Source organism: Carassius auratus, chromosome 18, assembly GCF_003368295.1.
Source record: "Carassius auratus strain Wakin chromosome 18, ASM336829v1, whole genome shotgun sequence".
NCBI classification, from domain to species: domain Eukaryota; kingdom Metazoa; phylum Chordata; class Actinopteri; order Cypriniformes; family Cyprinidae; genus Carassius; species Carassius auratus.
This window is the reverse complement of record NC_039260.1, coordinates 9,322,766-9,348,448: the sequence shown is the minus strand read 5'-3', so window position 1 is coordinate 9,348,448 and position 25,683 is coordinate 9,322,766. Positions and strand designations below refer to the sequence as shown.

The 25,683-nt window shown below is 37.5% G+C and overlaps 1 protein-coding gene across 4 annotated transcripts; it reads right to left on the bottom strand.

Moving 5' to 3' along the window:
- iqch (IQ motif containing H) lies at nucleotides 1-25,683 on the bottom strand. 4 transcript variants are annotated; one of them, XM_026287477.1, is made up of 22 exons: nucleotides 25,498-25,683; nucleotides 25,218-25,340; nucleotides 24,660-24,763; nucleotides 24,512-24,587; nucleotides 24,308-24,427; nucleotides 21,642-21,756; nucleotides 20,942-21,043; nucleotides 20,347-20,534; nucleotides 19,118-19,669; nucleotides 17,333-17,399; nucleotides 16,847-16,930; nucleotides 16,582-16,760; nucleotides 14,411-14,683; nucleotides 14,119-14,313; nucleotides 9,671-9,791; nucleotides 9,290-9,576; nucleotides 4,488-4,658; nucleotides 2,467-2,592; nucleotides 2,318-2,379; nucleotides 1,989-2,052; nucleotides 1,802-1,910; nucleotides 470-599 (listed from the first exon to the last, which is right to left on the bottom strand). In XM_026287477.1, exons 1-21 carry the CDS (start codon nucleotides 25,546-25,548, stop codon nucleotides 1,803-1,805), a joined length of 3,168 nt encoding a protein of 1,055 aa, XP_026143262.1. In that variant the 5' UTR covers nucleotides 25,549-25,683; the 3' UTR covers nucleotides 470-599; nucleotide 1,802. The 4 variants fall into 4 exon arrangements, with proteins under 4 accessions (XP_026143259.1, XP_026143261.1, XP_026143260.1 ...); XM_026287474.1 differs by lacking the exon at nucleotides 1,989-2,052 and having other exon boundaries at nucleotides 1-599; XM_026287476.1 differs by lacking the exon at nucleotides 1,989-2,052 and having other exon boundaries at nucleotides 1-599; nucleotides 4,518-4,658.

The following is a 25,683-nucleotide window of genomic DNA, read 5'->3' as shown; positions in this document are numbered from 1 at the left end:
ACAATTTATTGAAGGTTTTGTGGAAATAACTTACAACAGATCCGACCATATTATCTGGATGTTGCTACTGTTAAAAACAATCAAAATGTATTATTTTTAAGTGATTATATTATATGTGTGCATTATATAGTTTACTGATTAACCAACATCCCTCTCTTGTATCTCTAGCTATTAAGAGCTAAATGTCATGAATGGCACATGAAACCTAAATGTAATTATCCTGTTCACATTGTAAATCTTTCTAGATATAAATGCACAATAGTTTAGATCACTATAACAATGCGATCTAAAAATGTCATGGAGAAATCCACTCAAGCTAATTTATACATGTTTATCTCCTTTTAATGTTACTGTATGTTAGCCACTTTACAGCTATAACTAAGTTCTATAGAATTGTTTGGTAACAGCAATTATAACTGAATATGTAAATGCTATTGTATGATACTCTATAAGCATGTTGATTAATTTAGGGTTGTTCAGTGAGGTTTATGATATTATAACTGTTCGCTTTCGGCTGCAGTAATCTCCTTTTCTTCTTGAGATGTGGTTTGGTTTTGTATGGTCATGCCCAGGACTTCCTCAATATCCTTGATAAGGTCCTTATAAAAGCAAACAATAGCAAACATTCAGTCAGTATGTCTGACTACAGATCCTAACCTCTAGCCACTGTACAGTGAATTAGAATTTCTCTAAAAAAATTAAATAACATTGTGTTGAATGCAGCTATTCAGGAAGTGTCAATGAATCTACAGTTCACTCACAGTATCCAACATTGTCTACAGAGTTCTGCATTTGAATGACTTCCGATGCAGATAATATAGATAGATATAAAGCCTTGACTTTAATAAATGAATACCTTGTGTATTGTATTAAACGTTATTATGACACACAACTGACGTTTTCTTAAAACATGTGCTCAAGTATGAGGAGTTCTCATCTGAATTTGACCAAAAGCTCAAATTCACTACTCTTCACCCCAAAAAGTCTCAGCAAAACATTGGTATAATGTTGATGATAATACACTTTAGTTATAATACTAACAATAATTTATTTAGAATGGCATATTTAGAAAAGATTGCAACGAACAGTTTAGTGCAAACTGGAAGTTAACGTGTTTTTTTCCGCTGAACCTATATCACCCAGTCTATTCATCATTTGTCAAAGGTAATATGCTGCCAATTGTTATCTTAAATTACAATTTGACTTGAAAAATATGAGATTATTAAATTAAACAACCATGAACACTATTAAGGATGTTCAAAAGTTTTTTATTATTAGCATTACACTAAAGTTTTACAGAGCCTTTTGGAGCAAGTGGTGGAGTGGATTTGATGCAGCTCCTCTACTGAGTGACTGATTCTTACTGTTGCATTGTGGATATATTTTTGTTAGTTATTTGATGGTCATAATCCCTTCTTTGTCTTTGTAAAGTGACCCTGAGTGTTCAAAAGGAACTAAAACCATGATATGTTATATGGTGAAACCATCAAAAATCATTGTGATTAATGTCCTGCACTCTTAGAAAAAAGGGTACCAAACTGACACAGGGTATTAATATGTATTAATATTAAGTATTAATAAGCACTTTTTTAAAGTACTGATATGTAGGATTTAGGGGTAAATATGGTTATTTAGTACCTTATGGCATCACCCCAGTGACAGCTTTGTACCTTTTTTTAAGAATGTAATTTGTAGATACATGATCTAAATGTGAAACTATTTTTTTCTATAATGTGAAGTTAAGAACGTACTATTAGTAGTTCTTTAAAGAGTAGTTTAAGAAAAAATAACATCCACATACCTTAAAATTGCTTGTTCCTTGCATATTTGGAGCTGATATTTCCTGATGAATGATTGACAGGTTGTGAGCAAAGGTCAGCAGAGCTCCCTGGAGATCCTCTGATATTGTTCTGTTAACGACACGCAGAAACAAACGAGCTTACTAATGATCCCCCAGAACCATCAGAGAAAAACAAAAAAACAATCACCTTGTTTGGCTGTGGGGCTGTAAGGAGCTTAATGAGAACTCTCAGCCTTAAAGAGTGTGCTATTCTTCAGGGAGAAATGAAGAAGGAAAGCTGGGCTTCAACGGGATGGGTATAGGATTTATGTGATGAATGCCTTTAATTCGACTTGGCAGTATTTTGTGCACTGCCACATTTTGGGTTGAGGTATTCACTACATAATGTTTAATCTGCACTTGGGAGTGTGCTCAAGGTCTAGATATATCTCTAATGGTAATGGGGACAAAGGAAGGGAAAACAGAGCCGGAGAAAGATAAGGGTAATGCGTCTGCCTGCTTCTTGTGGGAACTCACAGCATGCCAAGGCTTCTTCGATCTCTGCTGTCATGGAGGGCGAATACAGTGCCTTGCCTTGCCTGAAACACATATAAAATATATTAAAACACTTGCTCTGCAATCAAAGCACTCCAGTTGTATTATTGGAAAACAAGCAAAGGTTTTACCTTGACATCGTAACCTATGCCCTGCGCTTTGCACATCAGGAAAAAAGTGCTATAATACACCAAAGAAAGATTGGTGTGAAGAAGTCGGGTGCACATCACTGCAAAGCGATTGGTCACTGAGGCTTCCTGAGGAGCCAACAAATACACAGAGTTAATCAACAAACTGCATGGGATTCTGTTGCTAAAAATTTGACCAGTATATCTAAATGATAAATTGACCTCTTGGGAACAGCAATAACAGCCACGCTAGAAACAAATAGAATGGTTTCAAAAGCCCAAATGGAGAAACATTAGGCATTAGTCTCATAGTCATATAGGGCACTGGGGAGAAAGAGTCCTACGTTATTAGGTTATACAGAAAACGGAAAGGTTTCCTCTAAAACCCAACGATGCCCACAGACACGGCAGATAAAAGATGTGTCTAAAAGAACGCCACAGGAGCGGATTAGTTAAGAGTGGCAGGACTCGCAGGACTTGTAGCGGGCATGAGGCATATTCTCAGTGACAGATATGAAGCGGAGGGTAAAGCACTTGCACGGTGTGCGGGGCATGAGTAATTCTCTTCTATGGAACTCTGTTTTCGGCTGTCAGACACACTATCCTCAAACAACAATAAAAAGCTTTTCCTGCAGGGTTTTAATTGTGTTTCTAATATTCTGGGCCTGAATGATGGCCAAAGCCAGAGCCATTAAGACAGGCAGGCGGGAGCCGGGCGATATAAGCACATACAAACTAAATGAATGTTTGATAAAATAATACAAGTCGCAGATTAACAAGCGTAAACTCCGGTTTGCCGCTAATAAAGCAAGTCTATTGTTTAGGGGCTGGCATCAGGTTGATGAGGTGCTCAGGCATGCATACACATGCATAATGAATATGGTATGCATTATTTATGGGCTGATTATTTAGGCTCATCTATCAAAATGATAATGAATTCAGTTTCTTCTAAACACCAATCAGGTCGGAAGCGTAATTACAGCGTTTAGTTGTATTTAACCAAAATAAAACAACAAAGCTTAGCTAGATCAATCTTTATGGATGCCATGATTTATCAGGATAATATTCAGCAGAGGACTTTTATTGCTCTGAGGTCCGGTCTCAGGGAACACATTCGGGATAATGGCATTCTTGTGCTTTAAAGAGCTAAAAGAATCACAAATAGTTTCGAGTGTAACCTTTAAAGTGACGTTTTTCATTCGAAATGTAAAGTTCTGTCATCATTTACTCACCCTCAGGACCTGTATGATATTATGGAACATAAAGAAGATAAGTATAGCAAGATGTCCATGCTGCTCTTTCCCATGCATTAAAACTGAATTGTAAAGAATTTCTAGCTTAAGAAGACTTAGAATATGACTTAGAACAGAACAAGTTGCATAGACTGCTTTTATAATGATTTCATGGTACTTTCTGACATCCTATGGTACCCTTCCACTTTATTGCATTGGCTTTATTAATGCTTGTATTAAGCAAGAATGCATTATATTGACTACATCTCAAGGTGAAGACTTTTATACTGTTACAATAAAATTCCATTACCAATAAATGCAGTTCTTTTGACATTTTCTATTCATCAAAGAATCCAGAAAAAAAGTCAGTTTCCACAAAAATGTTAACTGTTAATAATACTCATAATCAGCAGATTAGAATAATTTTTGAAGGACCATGTGACACTGATGCACGATTATAATGGAAAACAGTCATTTTAAATTGTAATATGTATTATAATTGTAATATATTTTTAATTGTTTTACTGTATTTTAGATTAAAATAAATGCAGGCTTTGTGAACATCCAAATTTTCCTTTAAAAAATATTTTTCAAATCTTACCTATCCCAAACTTACTGTACTGTAGGTTTAGAATGTCATGAGGGTGAGAATGACAGAATTTACATTTTAAGTCTGTTACTTAATAACTATTCTAAAATTAAGTCTTGAATATGTTTTAATTCCATATTTCAAATCCAGTATAACAACCATATCATCTTAATGCTGAAAGAATTGAAATGACAGATTCTTACAGCTTTGGTCTTTACTCTAGCATTACGTACAGAAGACTTCTTGTCTCTGACTGGAGGAGGAACCTCCAATTTACTGGTGCGGCAGTCCAGCGTCCCCCTCGTCATCATCAGCATCAGCTGTGTCATGGCCAACTGATTACTGTAGCCCAGGTCAAGATCAATAGCCCATACCTAAATACAAACCAGTGCACACAGACATAAGTCAGCAGATAAAACACATAAATCAAAATAACTATTCACTTATTTTTAGCCAACAAGTTGACAATGGAAGAAACTATTTAAAACAAACAGACAGATGGACATTGCAAATATTTGCAGAAAAAACGGAGCTCAGCAGACATGTTGTGTGCGCATGAGAGAGAGAAAGAGAGAGAGAGAGAGAGAGAGAGAGAAGCATACTGTGTCTAAAGCCCAACTGGAGACTCTCTTCACATCTGTATGGTTAATGGCATCATTATAAGGATATTAAGGGGTCAGGCCCAGTCCTGGCCTTATGCTTAAACAGGGCTAATTTTCCCTGATAATAATCTAATAGCTATGCCCTCTCTTCAAAAAGTGGCAAATAAATCACCAGTGAAGGAGTTGTTAATAACTAAGTGGCAGTTGGCTGACTCTCCTGTCGTCCCTATTTGTCAACCTAAACGCTGCTGCCAGTGAATGCAAATGGTGGCCCGGCTGCTGAAATCTCTTTATGATCACCGTACCTTGCTCAAAGTTCACATGCTGAAATACAGTGAACCGAATCATTTATTTACACTGGCTTCATTTCAGCTGCAAACACTAATTCATTTCAGTATATAAAAACTATTAAAAAGAAAGAGAATAAAAGATTGTTTATGTAATTTGCTTGTTTTATCCGGAAAACATATTTCTCTGTTGTTACTAATATAAAAGATGATGTTCTGTCTTCCAGTTAAATTTTTCCAACATTACTTAGTCTAAGGAATAGTTCACCCAAAAATGAATATTTGCTGAAAATGTACTCAACCCTCAGACCATCCTAAATGTAGATGTGTTTGTTTTTTCATCGGAAAAGATTTTAGAGAATTAGAATGAGGGTTCAAATGTCTTAATAATCCACACAACTCCTCCCGTCCATTAATTAACATCTTGTGAAAAGCTTCAATCCATCAGTAAGGTGTCCATAATCCATAATAATGCTTCCTACAGCGAATAGGTCCATCCCCCGTTGTCCTCTCACAACTGTTTTGGACTGTTTTCATATGTAATTCATGCTTGATCTGTGCATATTTCTCTCCTGATTCAGACAAAACAACTTTTTTTAATGAAGGAAGCGATATTACGGATTGAGGAATCAAATATATTACATTAGCTGGAAGCAGTTTAAAGTTACAAATGGTCTTGATTGTTTTATTATAAACACACAGATTTCACTCTACACTATGTTAATTGGTGGACTGGAATTGTGTTGTTCACTTGTAGATTATTGTTAAGTTTTTATCAGCTATTTGGTCTCTCATTCTGATGGCACCCATTACCTGTGGCAAGCAAGTGAAACAGACTCATCTACATCATGGATGGATTGAAGGCAATTCAATTTTCAGTAAATTTCCATTGTTGGGAGAACTATTCCTTTCATTCAAAGTTTGACTTTCCAAAAAAACTATTTTTAAAGCTCTTTTAAAAACTAAGCAACCAAAAAAGAAATTCCTTTTAGAAATAGCTCCTTTAAAGGGATAAAGTGAAGCAATGACCTTTGAAAACAGAACTCCAGACTTACAGTAAGACCTCAATATAGGGAGCTGAATTCACCCAGCAGTGCCTCCCGTTCATAGTTAATACCTGTGCTTGTGGGATAGGTGGGACCATTTAGCCAGTCTGTAGAATCAGCCAAGCCTGCTTCTTTGTCACCCTTAACAAAGGCGCTTGATATATACGTCCAGATTGTACCTGTCTTTTATAGCCCCTTCACTTTCATTAAAAACTGCAATCTTGCAGCTGAGCCTCCCATCGCACACAATGTGAAGCAAGCCTGCAAGGGCAAACACATGCGACCCACCTCTCCCCCACACACACAAAAAATACAGACTGCTTTTAGCAACAGGTCTGAATGTAAATTGATGTTTAAATAGAGACGGGTTAGCACTAGTCTGGCAGATCTGTCTGCCTCAGTGCCAGGAGAGATGGGATAGTAATGTTTGGAATTATCCGTCTGAATTCCTTTTGTCGCTTTTAATTGTGTGTGCAGTTTATTCTCCGTAAGACACGCTGAATAAAATTCATCCCGTGCCTCTGTGAATCCACAATATAGAGAATCCTGGTGCTATTCAATCAGAATAATGTATGAATTACTTTAATTTGCAGGAGTAAAAGCTATTCTATCAGGAGACTATATGAGATTCAAGTGTGAAATTTTCTGTTTCTGTGGAAGAGTACATTCCACCTCAATGCGTAATTTATCTAAAAAAAAAAAAAGCTGCCGTTCTCTGACTTCCAAAGTCAATCATCTATTTTAAAATCACAGCATGCCAACTGAGTCAATGATTAAAACAGCAGCATGTGACATTCATTTGTAAAATATATCTGTTCTATAGTCACCATTTCAGAATGATAAATACCATAATGTGCATATGGAGCTGTAAGAATCCACCGCTGACTCAGTGGGGGCTTTAGACTTTCACTGTGTTAAGTAAATGTCATAAGCTATTTTTCAGAACCGTAACATCTCATACTTTTCAAGAACATATACACACATGATTACAACACAAACAAAAGCTTCAGCGTACACCAACAGGTCAGTCCATTCCTGCAAAGGGCCCTGAAACATTAAGAACATCTGAGAGGAGGTCTCTGTATGCAATAGTGTCATACACAATGTGAGTGTGTTCTGCCACCCTCTAGTGGCAGTGGGAATCGCTAAAAGAACATTGTGACGAGACACATTTCCATCTTAGGCCTGCCAGCAGGGATCATTGATAAAAATCACAGTACTCTAATTAATTATGCATCATGTTGCCTAGTTATATAATCACTTCTTTGCTCACTTGTCATATGCACTATGTACATCATTTCCACAGGGGATATTCACGTTCCATGACTTAATAAACAGACCTAAATTTAGAAACACCAGAAGTTTTGAAAAATTGCTAAATCAATGTCTAACACAGCAAGGTCAGTGAGGTCAAATCCATACCATTTTTTCTACATTAGACTCAAATTTATTGTAATGCACCCCCCGTCTCCCCCCGCAGAGATCTTTCAGTTGTCATGTCCTTTGGCAGAGATGCAAAGCGAATGGTCTGAAATGCAAGGGATGCTAGTTAACCTCCCACTGTCAGGGGTGGCTCTGCACTGTAAAAAAGTTTTTATTTAGGTAACCTTAAAATGAGCTTCATGAGGTCTGAATTAACATCTAATACTGTATAACCCTTACTGCATTAGCTTATGCTGTCAAAAAGATTAGAAATAAAACTCTTTAGATAACGGCACAACATAATCTTTCAAATTTACTCAGTGTGTTGTCTTAATGCAGTTTTTACAGAAATCAAAAAAATAATGAGAAAATCTCATAAATAACCAAGCCAAAAAGAACATTACAGTGTTCAATCTGTCTTGACAGTGACCAAGAACCCCAACGTCAGAGGAAAAGACACTGCAGCCTGAGCTCATGTCTGACAGGGGTGTTGTAAGGTCAGGGGGCATGGCCTTAAAGGGGCATTAGTTTATTGACACAATAAGACCTGACAGTTTATTAGATAGCCTTTTGGCACATTAGCCCCTTGTCATTCTCTCATCTGTAAAGCTCTTAAGGGGAACCTATAGGAGTGTCCTATAACAACTCAATAAGAGCCTCGAACCAGTAGATTGAACCCTCACACTATCTATATTCTAAGGTGAGAACAGTGCCACATGTCAGATCCCATCTCACTCTCAACAGCTTCTTAACATCGCAGGTTCTGTTATCATAGAGCTGTAAAACACACCACTGACATTTAAGGGTCAATTTGTTTCTGAGAGAGCTTGTTTGATAAAAGATAAATAGAGCTGAGTGCTTACATTGTTCCTGGAGCTCAAATGGTAGAGCATGGTGCTAGCAATACAAAGGCTGTGGGTTCGATTCCGAGGAAACACTGCTGATAAAAACGTATACCTTTGCACTATAAGTTGCTTAGGAAAATAAATCTCTAGTTATCTACCCCAGCGTACTGCCTAATGTCATCCCTATAAATGTACTGCATAATGTCATACCTACACATTTAGCTTATATGTTATCTATATTCATATTCAAATGTACATTAATAAGTGACTACTATATGCTGCTTCATATATTTAAAGCAAAACATTATTAAAAATAAATAAAATATATGAAAATAAAATACCTACCAAATTTATAATAGAAAACATTTAATAATAACAGTATTGAGAAATATTATTACAAATAAAAATAATTGTTTTTGATATATTTTAAAATGTTATTTGTTTTTTGTGTTGACAGCTGAATTTTCAGCAGCAATTACTCCAGTCTTCAGCATTACCTGATCCTTAAAGATGATTTGGTGCTCAAAAAAAAAACATTTCTTATTATTATCAATGTTGATAACCGATTACAATTTTGGTACATACCGCAATACCTTTGTTCAGGATTGGTCGATGAATACAAATTCAAAAGAATGTTAGTTGAAATAAAAGGGTTCACAGGCACTGATCAATTTAATGCATCCTTACTGACTACAAGTATTTTTACTCTAAATCTTACTGAACCAAACTTTTGAATGGTAGTGTAAAAATAAAGTGTTTTATATAAGTGTTTTAAAGACTGAGTGCCGAACTGGTTCTCTAACCTGCTGTTCCAGGTTGCTGGGATCCAGGAAGGTTACTAGATCTAGGGATATGTGGCCCATGATGGAGCGCTGCTGACAGGCCTGACCCACACGAGTGCAAATGGAGTGTAAGACCTCAGGGCAGATGGAGGTCTGAGGTACGGTGCAGCCCACCACTTCCAACCTACTGGGCCCACGCAGTTGATCTCCACAGGACAGGATGCAAACATCTCCCCCTGGCTCCAGCAGAAGATCCACCGTAAGACATGTCACACTATCTGAAGGCGGGAAGGCTTCTATCACTCCACCTTTGGAAGGAGAAGGAAACAAAGAAAAAGCCTACCAGGGAAAATCTGACAAGTAATTGGGTAGCGGTACTTTGCAAAATTGGACGAAGGATACCTTCCCTGAGGAAGTGTTCTAGGAAACAGGTCCATGTTGCATAGCAGGATGTGTTGGCCGGATGTGCATGCGAAGCCAAAAGATGAGGAATCTCCTCTAAGAACTTGATCATCACCGACTCCTGCATCAAAATGAAAGATAAAAGCAAAGTCAGGCATAATGAAAATCCTCTAAGCTCCATAGTGCGACCAAAATAAAACAAATATCTTGACTTTTGTGCTATTAAGCAATTTCTAGTGTTTGGGGCTGATTAAAAAAACAAAAACATATAGCACTACATAGTGTCGACCCCCTTGATGAAGCAGTAACTACTGAAGTGTGTCTTAATTTGACATGCCTTACGAAAGCACAGAAGGTGGTTGTGAATGGGGGTGGTGGTCAGTGTTGATTGACAGCCCATTGCCACGGCTGTAGGCAATAGTAACTGCACCTGTCCCCAATAACAACTGACGCATGCTGGCAGATAAATACCCATGCAAGCCAATCGATCAGCAGATCAATCAGGGTCTGTTTCTGATCAATACAGGCCTTGTTTCTGTAACTAGAAAACACCATAATGGCTTTGACACTTAATTATGTTGTTAATTGCAATGTTTGACTTCCTGTGAGTGCCTCTTAAAACCTGTTGGCTAGTAAGAGAAAGAATTTCACCTTAAGGACCTCTCAAAGCAGGGAAAAAGGGACAGAGCACTTATGGATTGCACATAAGTGCATAGTTTGTGCTTACAACTGCAAAACAGTTTCTAAAAAAGCAGAACATAAAAGGGGAAATAATCTTTTTGGTGGGAAACTGTTTAATAAAAGGCCCTTTCTTATTTAGGCGCATTTCAATAGGTCCTGTTTTACAACCTTGAGAAGTGCAGGTTATGCTAAAGAAGATGTAAGGATGAATCAATTTTTGTCCTCCATGAAGTCTTTATCCTTTTCAAGTACATTTATAATGTTCAGACAAAACTGACATCACTGAGGAAGTTGTCTCAAAACGGGGAGATACGATACTGTTGATATTCAAGACATGAAACAGTCATCATCATATTCAAGTACCAGAAGAGCCAGGGTCAATCGCTGCGCTGTGATTTCACCCCCGACACAAGCCATAAAGCACACAATGGTGCGGCAAAAAGTGTAAGGAAACAGCCTTCGTTCCCAGCGAAAGAGCAGGCGCGCTCTGAGAATTTGCCAATGCACTTCACACAAACAGCGGGGAAGCAAGGAAAGCGAGAGGGAATAATTTTTGCCATTCTTTATTTGGACTTAAACTGCGAGCTGTACTGTGAGAGAGGATTCGGGCCTTGCTTGGCTTCCACATAAAGATGAGCTATTTGAAAATAGATAAATAAAATAGATGTCTCCTGTGTGCTTTGATTGCTGTTTGATCTCTACATTAGCAAGAGCGACATTGCAGTCACGAGCATAGTCAACAGCATACCTCCTAAAAGGGATTTAGGGCTTTTTTTTAAAGCTTTCTTTTTAAAGGGATAGCTCAACCTAAAACAAATATTCTGCCATCTTTATGCCTTTGGAACACAAAAGTAGATATTTTGGGAAGAAAAAAAAAAATTTTTTTTATGGACAATAACAGGTAAAACCCTTCTTTGAAATAAATATTTATTTGTGTGTGTGTGTGTGTTTTGTAAACCCTCTGATATACAGTTTCTATACATGAGATATTAGATATAATCCTAAACAAATATGAAATTACATTTTGAATAGATATTGAATTTTTTTAATGATTATGGAGCTTTCCTTAAAGGTATAGTTAAACAAATAGTCTGCCATCTTCATCTTTTTGTTTAAAAGTAAAAACAAAAGTAAGTATTTCCATTTGCAAAATGTTTTAAATGTCAGTGTTGCTGTTATGGTTTGACCATACAATAAAGGTCAGGTCCAGTGTTTTTTGGGCACCATTAGCTTTATTATATGGACAGAAACAGTTTTTTTTTTATTTGTGTGTGTGTGTGTGTGTGTGAGTAAGCTATATACCTTTATGATATACTGTACCTTTCTTATACATCAGATGTTAGGCATACCAATAAATCCCGCACAAATATAAAGTGGTGATATCAGGTAAACTGACATTTTGAATGGGTTTGAAAATAAAGCCTGCTTATAATATGGACATATTTGCGGATTACTTCGCAGATGCAACATTAACCAAAGAGGAACACAAAAAGTGTCGTTACATTCAAAATCTAATAAAATAAACGTGGTACAACACGTAATCCCACATGCATTGAATAAAATAAGTAGGAGGCAATCTGTCTATCTGTTGATGCTATTAGTATAATGCTCCCTCGTGTCTAATGACCCGTGTGCTGGCAGAACGTGCATGTTTGTAATGTGTAAAGTGTAGCGTGTACGAGTCCACCCAGCCGTTGAATAGAGTGAGATCCGCATGTCTTTAACCCATCTTCTCTGAATAGCTGTGAGGATCGCCCAAGGCTGAAACACCCCTCGGGGTGTGGGCCTCCCGAACACATTGCAAAGAATCACACAGTCTTTTTTTACATTGCCTCTAGGTCTGTTTTCACACTTATCTCTGTAGCTGTTCCTCTATATAGGACCATATGGGTTCTGGTATTCTTCCTCCTGCATTAGAAGAGGTTCTTTATACAATCAATAATTAAACAATGTGCACATAGTAAATAGGGTAAATGAAGGGGGAGCTCAACAGAGGCCTGGGCTTTGACCGGTGGAAATTAAAGGATGCATTACAGTGAAAGACAGCTCCCTAGTGAGGCAAAACAGCATTTAAACTTTTATGACTTATAACTAAAGCCAAACGTAAAACTTAAATGAAGCCTCTGAGCACTGATAATTGCAGTCAGATAATTACAAAATCATTATAATATTTTTTTTTTCAAAGGATAGTGGCCTCCAAATGCATGTTTTAAAAATTTAATTGCAAACAGACGTCATACATACTAAAGCGATATTTACCCTTTATTACCCAATGCAATTAAAACATTAGACTGATATATGTGTTCTAGAATATTTCACTAAAAGAGTGAATACAGATCTGAAGAAAATGAATGACATGCTGAAATAACCACTGTGCTCTCCATTCTGTTAGCAGAGCTTGCCATTGATTAAAAAGGTTGAAGAGGTAGAATAAAGGCCCGTACTGGCTTCCATATGGCCCAGAAGCCCTAAGGGTGGAGGCCAGCTCATCAGGCCCCAGCTCCCTTTCCTCTCACTGGGACCCCAGCTGGTGAAGAGCCCCCCATTTAAAGCTCCTTCACTGCCATCACCATAATGGAGCTTGGCTGGGCCTCAACCGCTTACCTCTGTAATTAACAGCACCAATGCCACCACAATTACAGCCCCAGATTCCTCTCTCGGCCTCAGTGTGAATTAGGGACTGAGCTAATAGCTTAGAGGTAGGACACGCGGCCTCGTCTTGCCCCCAGGATAGAAGGCTAGAATAAGAGGCTGGAATAAAAAAAGCAAGGTCTGATTTTGCACACAGCCGTGTATGATGATAACCCTGTAATTAGCTTACACAAAGCTCACGGTGTAATGGCAAAACACTGTATTTAAATCAAGGGCCAAATTGTAGGCATGTGATGCAGGAGAGGGTTATGAACACGATTACAGGCGGATAAAACCAATGTGTTTTTAAAGCACACAACAAGAGTGTTGAATACATCACATTTGAATTAGAATACATAAATATGCTACCATTCAAATGACTCATTATTAATTTCCCATGAATTTGAGTCATAAGCACTCTCTAGACGAATCACGATGATGGCATCAAAGTTTGGCCTTGGTCAGTAATGACAGGCTTGTCATTGAGACAAGGATGCATTTTGTACAGAATGTGAATATAAAAACCAGGCAAAGCGGAAATTCTAATGAACAGGGCTTGTGACTGAAGTGTAGCTGCATTTGCAAAATAAAAGCAATGGCACATTTCATTTCGCATTTAAAAACAAGCCACTTGATACTTCAGAATTGCTACTGTTGCACAACAGACACTCACTAATGCAGACTGTGCAGTTGAATGGTGTAAGTGCTCTAAGAACAAATCAGAAGAAATTCTGTCAACAGATTTTTTTTTTTTTTAAAGCAAAATCTGTGTCATGCACCCTGCCTTACCTAAAGCTTTGGTTTTTACTAATGTTAGTAATATCAGCATTGTAACGTTTTATTAAACATCATGGTATTTTAGAACTGAAATAGTTCCACTTAAATTCAATTTCATGTAAAAAAAAAAAATGCATATGATGCTTATAAATTATACAGATTCTTATTAAAGTTAATATAACGAAAAAGTTCAACAGAATTCTAATAAAAACAATTACAATAAAAATAATAATATGAATAAAAATAATTAAAATGTGTCTTTTCTCCAATTTAAAAAAAACATACTGTACATGCATACATAAATGAAAATAACTGAAGGTTATTTAAAGATAATTTATTTAAAACTAAAACAGTCCTACCTTTATTTGAGACTGTGATGTTCTCCACTGTTCAGGCCCATAGCGGCTAAACTCCTGCTGTGCCCATGGGTGGCATTTTAGGTGGCATGTGTCACAATAGGCCGTTCCCCGTCCACCCACTTCACTATCTATCTTGAAGAGCCATCGCTGGACTTCCATGTGTTCTGTCATTAGCCGGGCCAGACCTTCATGAAGCTGGAAGATTGACATATGAATCATATTCTATTCTTTTTCTACATCATCAAATGTAAGTTTCACATGAGGTGTTTAAACAGATGTCCGGCACACAGACCTGCTCCAGGGTGTATATATCCCACTTTCCTGGTGGCATGTCGACCCCTGCGCTACTGAAGATCCTTCTTCCTCCAGATTTAGTGCTGTATAGCTGGGTCACTTCAGGCTCTGTTCCCAAAAGTGGAACTTCGAGCTCATCTGCCACAGCCAGGTCATCAATATGGGTTACACCGCTGATCATGTAGGCCTGCTTCCCCTGGATCAAATTCTTGATGCGCTGTAGTGTTCGAGGACTGTACTTCAGGAGCGAAGCTAGACACATATTCCGGGTCTAAAAGAGGAATATAATTCGCTGAGAGTTAATGGCCAATATTAAGAGCACTACAGCTGCAGAATTAATGCTGTATGCTTCATAACATAAGAATCTCTAATAAAGACAATACATAACAGAGATATATTTTTATTATGTATATTTCCCCCCAAAGGTGAAATCTCAGCGGTCTTTGTGTACATAAATAACTGTCCTTTCCACTCCAGCTCTAAGGTCTTACCCCTCCCTTCATCTATGGGTGTAATTTATGAATGTGCGCAAGCACATTGGGCCCATTACGTGCAGCCGGAGGGGTCATGACCTCTCCTGTACTCCAACACGTTAAATTGATAAAGGAGAGTCAGGGGAGGGCTGTACACCTCTGCACCCTCTTGTCTTTACTATGTGCTTAGTGATGGGCTCCATGGGGAAAGCACTAATTACTCCACATCTGTATGTTTGATCCAAGCAGAATTGTCCCGTCTGTCATTGGCACGCCACGCTGGCAGCAACGGCTAACAGAGATTTATCCTGCTGACACGTCTGGCAGAGTTTACACACGGAGAGGAATCGACAGGGAAGAGGCAGCGCGTGCCTCTCGTACGCTATGCGGCAATAAATAACAGAGGTGCATTGCTTGCACGTAGAGTCAGTTAGGCCTACAATAATTGAAGAAACAAATCTCCATATAGTGTAAAGAAAATAAAAAATTCTCCTTTCTTGCAAAAATATATATTTTCAAGAATAGTTTACATTTGTGTTGTATTTTTCTATTAAACACTTCAAATGGGCTTTTAAGGTAACAGTTTTTTTTAATCTAATAAAATAAGTTATTGAATGGATCTTAACATCTGTTTCAGTTTTATACATCAAACAATGAGCAGAAAAAGATACACTAGTAAATACGCTTATAAATAAATCTCTTAATACTTATTATAAATAAATAATAAGTGAATATTACAAATGTTTTAAATAGTTAATATTTTTATAAATTATTTAGATTTGTATCATTTGTTTACATACAAGCCATTTATTTAAGCTTTGTACATAAATATATACAGTATTATTATAATAAATATATACTGTAGAAATATTAGAATCATTATAGTTTGGTCTCTGATATCAAAAAGAGTATATGTGAACCTGGAAAAAGAGTCATAAGGGTCTTTTTTTTTTTTTTTTTTGAGATTTATACATCATCTGAAAGCTGAATAAATTGGCTTTTCCATTGATGTATGATTTGTTAGGATGTGATCATATTTGGTTGAGATACAACTATTTGAAAATCTGGAATCTGAGGGTGCAAAAAAATCGACATATTGAGAAAATCACCTTTAAAGTAGTCCAAGTGAAGTTCTTAGCAATGCATAGTACTAATAAAAAATTAAGTCATGATAAAAAATTAAGTCATGAGATATATATATATATATATATATATATATATATATATATATAATAATTTATATATATAATTTTGACCCATGCAGTGTATTTTTAGCTATCCAGGGTCATATATATTGACAATGTTTATGTTTAGTTTTGAACAACATCAAATGCTTCCTAAGCTGTCTAATAAACTTATCATTGTATATTACGAATATTGTTGCTCTGTGACAGTTGCTTTTGTTCCCATTTTGTATGTAGCTTTAGATTTTTGTATTTCTGCTACATAAGTAAATGTAAAAGTACAGATCCTTGCATTGAAACCTAATCAATTATTGCAGATCTACACAGAATACTGTAGTAAATACAAAGGTCACATCTGTCGCCCTCTACAGGTGAGAAACAAAGCAAATTCTTTTATGGAAATTGTTAACAAATTCGTGTGCACAACTATATTTCAGAAATCACCTTGAGGGGAGACAATAGGTATCATCATCTCTAGGTGTGAGTGTGTGTGTGTATGTGGTGCACCATACTGGAAAATACTCCAGAGCTTCTGGCATGAGGACAGTGAAGCGTTTGGAACAGTGGGACTCAGGTGCAGAAGCGTCACCCAGCTCAATGGCTGTCTGCAGGCCCAGCAGGCGAGTGTAGTACTGGAGAACATCCTCACCCAGGCGCACCGGAGACACATAGATGACCTCGACGTTCTCATCTACATGTAACACAAACAGCACTGTGTTTGCTTTCAATGTGTCTGCTGTCAATCCAATTTGATCATGTCATGTTTCACACCCTCACCTCTGATATCACACAGTCGGCCCATCTGGGTATTCTGGAGGACATCAAATCCCCTGAGACTGAGCCTCTGATGTTGGGAGTATCCTATTGAACAAATCAAAATGATTTCAAATGAGATTTAAATATTTTAGCAATAAATTCATGATTTGTCAGGAAAACCCCAAAAAGACTGCTACAAACAAATCTCTATAATGAAATGATTAAACGCATACAAACTAACAGAGCGAGGCAATAAAAACAATAGGGTTCAACTTCTTAATTATCTGAGCTCACACAGGCCTCTCCTCAGCCACCCCCAGTGCAAAAATCACACTCCATCTGCTGGTGATTACAATTCACAACCATCATCATCCTCAATAGCCAGCATAGGTCTCAATGATACGTTTTTAGTAAATACATTTTCTGTGTTTTCTGCAGGTGCAACGAAATACATGTATTTTTTTCATTTTAAAATATTACGTAATCAGATGCCATCATAACAATTACCCAATGATGGGATGTGGATGATAGTCCTTTTGGTGGAGGTGATGTGTTTCCAGTTGGCTGCCAGACTCTGTGAATCACAGACAGCAGAGGATAAAAGAGAGTAAAAGTGACCGGCGACAGACAGCACCCAGCAGCACATAGATTTATTAGGTTGACGGCCCACCGATGGCAGCAAAGGGAGGATATTATGCTCGTCTTTCTCCCTGGGTCTCATGGAGACAAACCAAGCATAAGTCACATTAATTAAATCAGCTAAGTGCATACTTAGAAACATCTTCCCTCTATTAATTCAATTAGGAGTCTACATGAAGCTTTCTGCCAGGGGAAGATTAAGGCTTAATTAAAAGGATGTGAGTTTAAAGGGTGGAAACATACACAAGCTTGTGTCTGCTCACACAGTGAGTGACGGTGAGGATAAATGAACATGTGGGCACTAATTAAGAGACATGCTAGGTTCATAAAGATGTTACAGGAATGACAGCACAGACGAAACATCTGTTCTGACAAATAGAAACTTAATCTAAACGTGAGCCTGTGCTATCACAATCACTCTTTGTATAAGCACCTCTGCATCGAAAGTACAATTATTTCCTGGGCTATATTGATAAATATATGGATTATACAGGTGTGGTTTCACAGTTTTTTGATAAACAGACTGATTTTATAAAACATCTTATGAGTGGAACAACTGTACTTTCTTTTGCCACAGGTTCATGAACTGCCATTCAAAAGATGTGACCAATGATGGCTTGAGCCATTTCTGGAAGTTACTGGAGTAAAAACCTGGTCATTGCAAGAAAATGAACTAATCATAAAGTTTTGAAAAATCATTCTAAATAACAAGTAGGCAGCGTGGTTGTGTGCTTTTATATAAGGTTTAAAATTAATATACAGTAAAAATTTTGACACAATATTGCCAGTTACCTTGTCTGTTTTTGCTACGCCAATCATAATAGTTTCAAGACATCATTTGCATGAATAATTAAATTACTTATACATAAAGAAAGTAGCAACTGAATCAGTGTTTTTGAAATAATCAACCGAATGAATATTTATTTGTTTCATTCCTGAATGAATATTTGTTTTAAAAATAATTTGTAAAAATTTATATAACGCCTTTGCATTGCTGGTGTCCCGAGTTTGAATCCCAACTTGAGGACATTTCACAATCCCAACCGCCTCTTGCTCTATCCCACGTCACTTCCCGTCTACTCTACACTATCCTATCTTAATAAAGCAAAATGCCAAAAAGAAATATTTAAAACAAAAATCTGTTGAATGAAGGATTCACTAACAGAGAGAATTGTTTATTTCCTGAATGAACAAAAATTGGTTGAAAAAAGTATTGAATGACTCACTAATAAAGAATGTCCTTGTGTCCGAATATGCCTACATCCCTACTACATAGTAGATGAAAAACAGTGCGAAGAGAGTATATCCAAAAAGATCATGTGACTGTAGACAAAAAGTACCAAAATAACCTATTTTTCCCACCAAGGCTCTGAAGTGTGAATCCAGTGAACACTTTAATATCTTCAAGGCCATGGGAGAGGAGTTGTGAATGGCAGGGAAGTGACACAACATGACAGATGTAGTATTAGTTTATAATGCACACATTATTACTATATAGAACATATTTTTCATGTTCCTCATCAATGCATAATGTATAGACTGAATGCACACAAAAGTTAAATCTATGAAAAAGTTAAACTGTTAAGTCAACGCTTATTCAATGCAGATTCAAGGACCAGAACTAACAGTTATATAAATGTGTATTTTATTCACCTCTGCCCTGATGCAGTAGTTTTCCAGTTGGCAGATTCGTGAGGCCTGTAGACTTTTCTTCAAATGGCCCAGTTTGGCACGTTTCAGCAGAGATATGGCAATAACTTGTGCCGCCCATTTGGGCCTGAGTTGGAGCAGGTAGGCGGTACGGGCAGAGTAGCGCCTCCAGCAGGTCTGGATGCACACAGCCGCTGCCTGATGCCCCTCGATACCTTTGTAGCGCTGGCCAGGCTGACACATCAGGTCCCATACCTCATCTCTGTTCTCCAGCACAGAGAGCAGCTTCTCCACATGGGCACGCCGGCCCCTGCTGTCTCTCCAGTCAAGCTCACCGCTCTGCACGCACGCTGCCAGACGCTCCCCACACACCCGAGCCAGTGGAACCGCAAAGTCCAATAGCATCCGCTGCAGCTGGTCCAAAGCCTCTACCATTGCACCCCAGTAGAGGCAGTATTGCTTTTTAAACCTACAGTAGTCAAGATCTTCTGGGTCAATCTGACCCTCAGCTATGGCGAAAAGATATTTGCTGACGGCAGCTGGCACTGGAATGCTCTGAGAAGAGAGAAATACATACTATAATAAAGGCAAAAGGCTGTCGCAATAATTTAACGTGATAGTCCATAGAAAATTTTTAATTCTGGTTTAGTGTCCCATAATGGGACCATAGCTGTTTAATTACCAACATTTTTCAAATTTTCTATTTTGTGTTCCACAGAAGATACAAGATCATACAGGTTTGGAGTGACATGAGTAAATGATAACCGAATATACATTTTTGAGTGAACTATTCATTTAAAAAAGTGTTATGGCGCATACCCCCCACCACCCCCCATCCAACATACACATTTTTTCCTTGAAAACTGTTTTAGTAAAATATAAATAAACAAACAATAAAATTTATTTAAAGCAAATAGGAAGTAAGTGTAAAAGCTTTTATTTTTTGCAGCAAGTCATAAAACAAAAGGTTTGCAGAGGGTGACTATTTCAAATCATTATTTATATCTGCTTAGAGCTATTCCTGACACATTTAATAATATGTCAGGGGTAAAAGCTCACTTTACACAGAAAAATAAAACGGATTATCAGTCAGTTATAAAGCTCGCATGACCAGATTATTACAAACAGAAAACACTGACTGTCCAAATCATCCAAAATGTTACCTCAGCAAGCAGAACAGAATATATATCCTTGTCATATTTAACTTTATGTATGTCATAAATAAACAATACCTGCAGGTTAAGTGGGGTGAGTCGAGCTATCCCACGATTCAGTATTCCATTGTCAGAGCTTGCAGAAGCAGCTGAAGGAGGAGGAGCGTATATGGTCCTGGATGCTGGACTCTCGGTTCCTGATCTTCCAAGAGCCATTTTGTCTCTGCTCACATCCATCTCCAGTTTTAAAGCCATTTCTGATTCCTCTGTAATAATACATAAGAAGTACATACTAAAGTCAAAGACTGTACAACATATATAACCAATATAAGAAAACAATATTTAAATATATGTAATATTTGTCCAGTTATTTGATTGTATTGATGATTATTTATGATATTCATATATATTTTAAAAAGTACTAAATACAGTATACGACTGACACAATATCACAGACAGCATAAAATTATCTGATGAAAATGAAGTATTAATTGTACAAAAAAGCAATACTTGGGGCTTTTTTCCATAGTAACTCAGTTTACTCCCTCTATGTATGTAGATTGTTGGGATTCTATGCACAGCAAAAAGCAGGATTTGTGGATACACACAAACTGACTTTCTAACTTTAAATGTAGGCCGCAAGTGTGTAATGACATTGTGGAAATAGACTGACCTGTCTTACTTTGGTCACTGTCCTCTCTCTGGAGCACATGGACAGCTTTGGGCTGTACTGGGGTTTGCACTGAAGAGAGGTCGGCTGCTGAGGGTAGCAGCCCTGAAATGTAAAAAAAAAAAAAGTCTTAATACAATCTACAAAGAGGTTTTGTACACAAAATTACAGAATATTATTCATGAACACAAAAAGAGGGCACAAACAAATAAATAAATGTATGCAAACATATGAATTTACAGTATACTACTGTTTAAAAAGTTTGGGTTCAGTCAAATTTTTTTTTGGGGGGGGGGGGGGTAAATACTCTTTCAGCAAAGTAACATTAAATGAAAGTAAACACATTCATGCGGTTACCAAATATTTCTGTCAAAGAATCCTGCAAAGATATGCGTCACAAAAATATTAAGCAGCACGAGGGTTTTAACACTGAAAATAATAAGAAATAACTCTGAAGTATCATGTGACACTGAAGACTGGATTAATGACTGCTGAAAAATGCCATTACAGGAATAAATAGTTAAATATATATTAAAAAACTTTTACATTGTAATACTTTTTCACATTGCTACTGTTTTTACTGTATTTTTGATCAAATAAATTCAGCCACGGTTTACATTCAACAATCTTATAGACTCAAAACAGTAGTGTATATAATGCATAAAGAAAATCTGTATCAGTTTTACAAAAAAGAGGCATATACCTGCATTCATGTCTCTACATTCGGGTGGTGGTTTGGGCTGTAGGTGTTTAGGCAGACCTTCACGTACTGCAGTGAAACTCGAAGTGGAGCCAGTGACCAATCTTTGAGTCCCAACCTAGAAAAACCAAGGCAAACAAATGTTATGTTTTATTACATAAATGCACACTATACTCTTTCTAACCACTATGGTTCAACTATGCTGGAATATAGTTATTTTAAACAGCTTATTCACCCAGAATTAAAATGTTGTCATTTATTTCACTGTACTTCATACTTTTAATTCATCATTTTAGATTTACATTGACTGTAGCACTGAAATCTCCTTTGAGTGATTTAAATATGTGCATATTCAAGTTTAATGTGAAGAGAAACATGGTCACCATTCACTTACATCAACAGGGAAAATTTTATTTATATTTTTGGGAGAACTATCGCTTTAAGCTTGAACTAAGTAATGGGCCTTTCTTAAAAAGCCAATAAAACATTGTCCAAACATGGAAGAATTACTAGGCCCCGAATGATAGCTCTGTGGTCAAAGGTCAGAGGTTTTGAAAGTGACAGAACAAAGAGTATTAACCTACTGCCCCGTCTCAGTGGGCCAAAAAGACCTGCCTGCAGGCTCTAAAGCCACCATTTACCCTGTACTAGAAGATGAGAGAGAGGGAATATACCTCACTCAATAACTTGCTCACGGAGAATGCTATTAGCTTCGGGTCACCGATCAGATTTTTCCCTCCAAACAAAACTTTGTTGTAAAAGGCTGGGAGACGACTATCCATTAATCAGGCTGGTGGCAGCTTGTAGATGTCAAGAAATATGGTTTCTCTTTCTCTCGGTTCCGCTGGCTGTGCGAACCACAAGTGCATGCACATTTGTGAGAGAGAGCGCGGTGATGTTGTGTGATTACAACCAACAGATTTTCCGCATTCATTAAAACAAAGCTGGAGCTAAAATACAGGCAGTTAATGACATTGTAAACTGGCCAATAAGCCCCCTTCCCTGAAGCAATCAATCACATGCTGGCAATGCTTTCTGGATACTTTGAGCATGGCTCGGTTTATTTGTCTCGCACCTTCTCTCAAGTGAACAGCTGCTTGAAATCTTCTAGAATTAAATTCCATCAGAGCAATGCCTAAAATGCTCATACCACCTCATTATCATATAATAGTTCATAAATCGAATGAAAGTCGTGCTCCACATTCCACAATAAAAAAAATTACTGCAATAATTAGGACTTTCATGGTAGTCATATACTGTAGCGACTAATATAATTCATCATTAATTTTAACAATCATTTTGATAAAAACAAGCACCAAAACTTACTACCAAAGACAAAAAGCCCAATAAAAACATGTTATCTACAGAAAATTTATAGCTGATTAAAAGCAAGATGGCTAAATCACTTTTTTTGGTACATAAAAACGCAACGAGCAGGATGTGCATTAGTCATAGCAAACAAAACAGCATCAAAGAAAGAGGTCGGTCATTTCTTCAGTTCATATAAACATATAATGGAGAGCACACTGCATGTTTGTCAGGTTGTGGGCACATGCCAGACAGAGCCCTTCTGTACTCTCCTCCTCATCCTGCTGTTCTGGATTCTCCCCCTGATGTTCTCTGGCCTTTCTGTTGTCACGCAACTGAGCTCCCTGACAAACCACGAGCACCGGCCAGGTGTTTGGAGAGGTTTGGAGGCCCGCAGCTGTTTAACTAGTACAAGAGGACATTTAAATGAAAAAAAAAACAGTGGGAGCTCACTCGAAGACTCAGCGGAGAGCTAGCCGACAGCACAGAGGTATTGACGCAGCAGGCAGAGCGCCAGCAAGTGCCAGTTGGGTAAGCCACGGCTGTCTTATTGGCATGCGGGAACAGGTACCAGTGCCTGTCCTGAGACAGCTGTAAAGCAGCAGTCCATACAACTGCAATCAGGCGGTGGCCGTCCTCCGAAGAATGCTGATGTGCCGCAATCTGCGTCTGTCTGCTTTCGGCAGCCAAGTCTCATACCTTCTTCTCAACAACATGACAGCCTCCTCACGAGTGACAGGCAGAGGATGCAGGAGATAGAGGAAGAACCGCAGCGGAAAGCAGAAGGGGGGGAAACAGAGCACCAAAACAAATGGTGACCTTTAGAAAGATTAATTTGTTTACCAACAGACAGATTTAGCTGTCACTGCCAAACCAGGTGACCTTCAAATCCGCATCTCCTGTTTGAAAGCAAAGTGACTGGAGTCATCTATTATCACACGCCAGTCACGTAATTTCTTTTCATGAGGTTCATGTGACAGGCGCTGGCGTTAAGGCAATAGTCAGAGCTGGCCACCATATAATCAACACTATCAATAAGCCTTAATCATAAACGCTGACGGATTCTAATGCAACCAAAATAAGTCACATGCAAACAAAAAATCCAATTCTGTCATTATTTACTCACACTCATGTCGTTCCAATCCTGTGTGACTTTATTTCTTCTGTGAAACCCAACAGAAAATATTTTGAGAAATGTCTCATACAATCGTTTGGTAACCAACATTCTTCAAAATATTTTCATTGTGTTCTGCAGAATACATAAAGTCATACAAGGTTGGATGGAACAACATGAGGGTGAGTACATGATGATGACAAAATAATAATAGAAAGAAATAAAATAATATCTTTCAGCAACTCACACTGGCCCCGGCTCTCTTGTGCAGGTGAGGAAGCTGAATCCCATAATTTTGTTGCACAATCTCCTTGTTCTTTGGGTGAAAAGGATTATTTAGCAGACGCATGATAAATGCTGATTTGTGCTGTTGGGGAGATAGAACCACAGATTACAGAATAAATAATTTTTGGGCTGAACAAATGTTCTGAATATGTGTATAGATGGAAACCTTTTCCCCTGGTGATGGACCAGGAATCTGGCATCTCAGAGGACGTGCATTTGGTATTGTCTCATATGGTGGCTGCCTACAAAAATGTTATAAAAATATGATTTTACATAATCCAGTTGATAGGGTTTTTTATTTTATTTTTTAATACCATTTAACAAGCTTGGCGGGGACAGGCTTCTTTTCAGGCTCTTCAATACAGGGTAGGGTCAAAAACTGATTACTGACGGTTTTCAGATGATCCTCTGCATGCCTCTGTAATTCAATAAACAAATATTTACAGGCATCATTCTTCCATGCTCCACATTTCATATATTCCACTGCATGAATCTTACAAATCAGGGACTGCAAGACGAGACTTATTTAGATGAATAAGATGTAGGAAGATTATATATACTTATACATATACATATATGTATACATATATATCAGATGATTATACATATACACACACACACACACACACACACACATATAAGTAATTATCCTACTTTTATAAATAAAAAAATCGGATGTTAAAAAATACAGGCTTACAAAACTTTAGATTTACAATTATTAATATAAATAGTTTAGCAATTTTGTTTTACTCCCCCCCCCCCCCCCCACACATAAATTTGGTATTAATGTTGTGTATTTAATTAATTCAGACCTCAGTTATACAGAACTATTCAAGTCAAGTTGTCATAAAGATGGCTTTATGTAACCTTACCCTTATTCCATGTTCAGTCCTGCTGATGGCTGCATCCAAAGCTTGAATGTCTAAAACCTCTCCATTCTCTTGCACAGTCAATCGAACAATATTCCTTTTCAGTTGTCTCAAATCATCCTGCACCTAAGACACAATAAAAACATCACAAGAAAATTGTTTTACAAAAGTAATTATATCATATTCAGTTATATAATGGAACTAACATAGTTTCAAAGTAATTAAAACTTCAACAGTTGCTGTCAAGCCTTTTTTAATATTATTTTGTACTTGAGTACATTACCTGTACTAAAATATGCCCAACTTCGTCCTTATTTTTAAGTACGTCGGCCATTTTTCTACTAAACAATTCAAGTCACATTTAAGCTTTAGTGTCTTCACGTTTCCTTCCAAGTTTTACATTTTCACAAACAAAGGTCTGACAGTAACTATGGCAACACGACGCGTATGACAGCACAGTCTCCGTGAG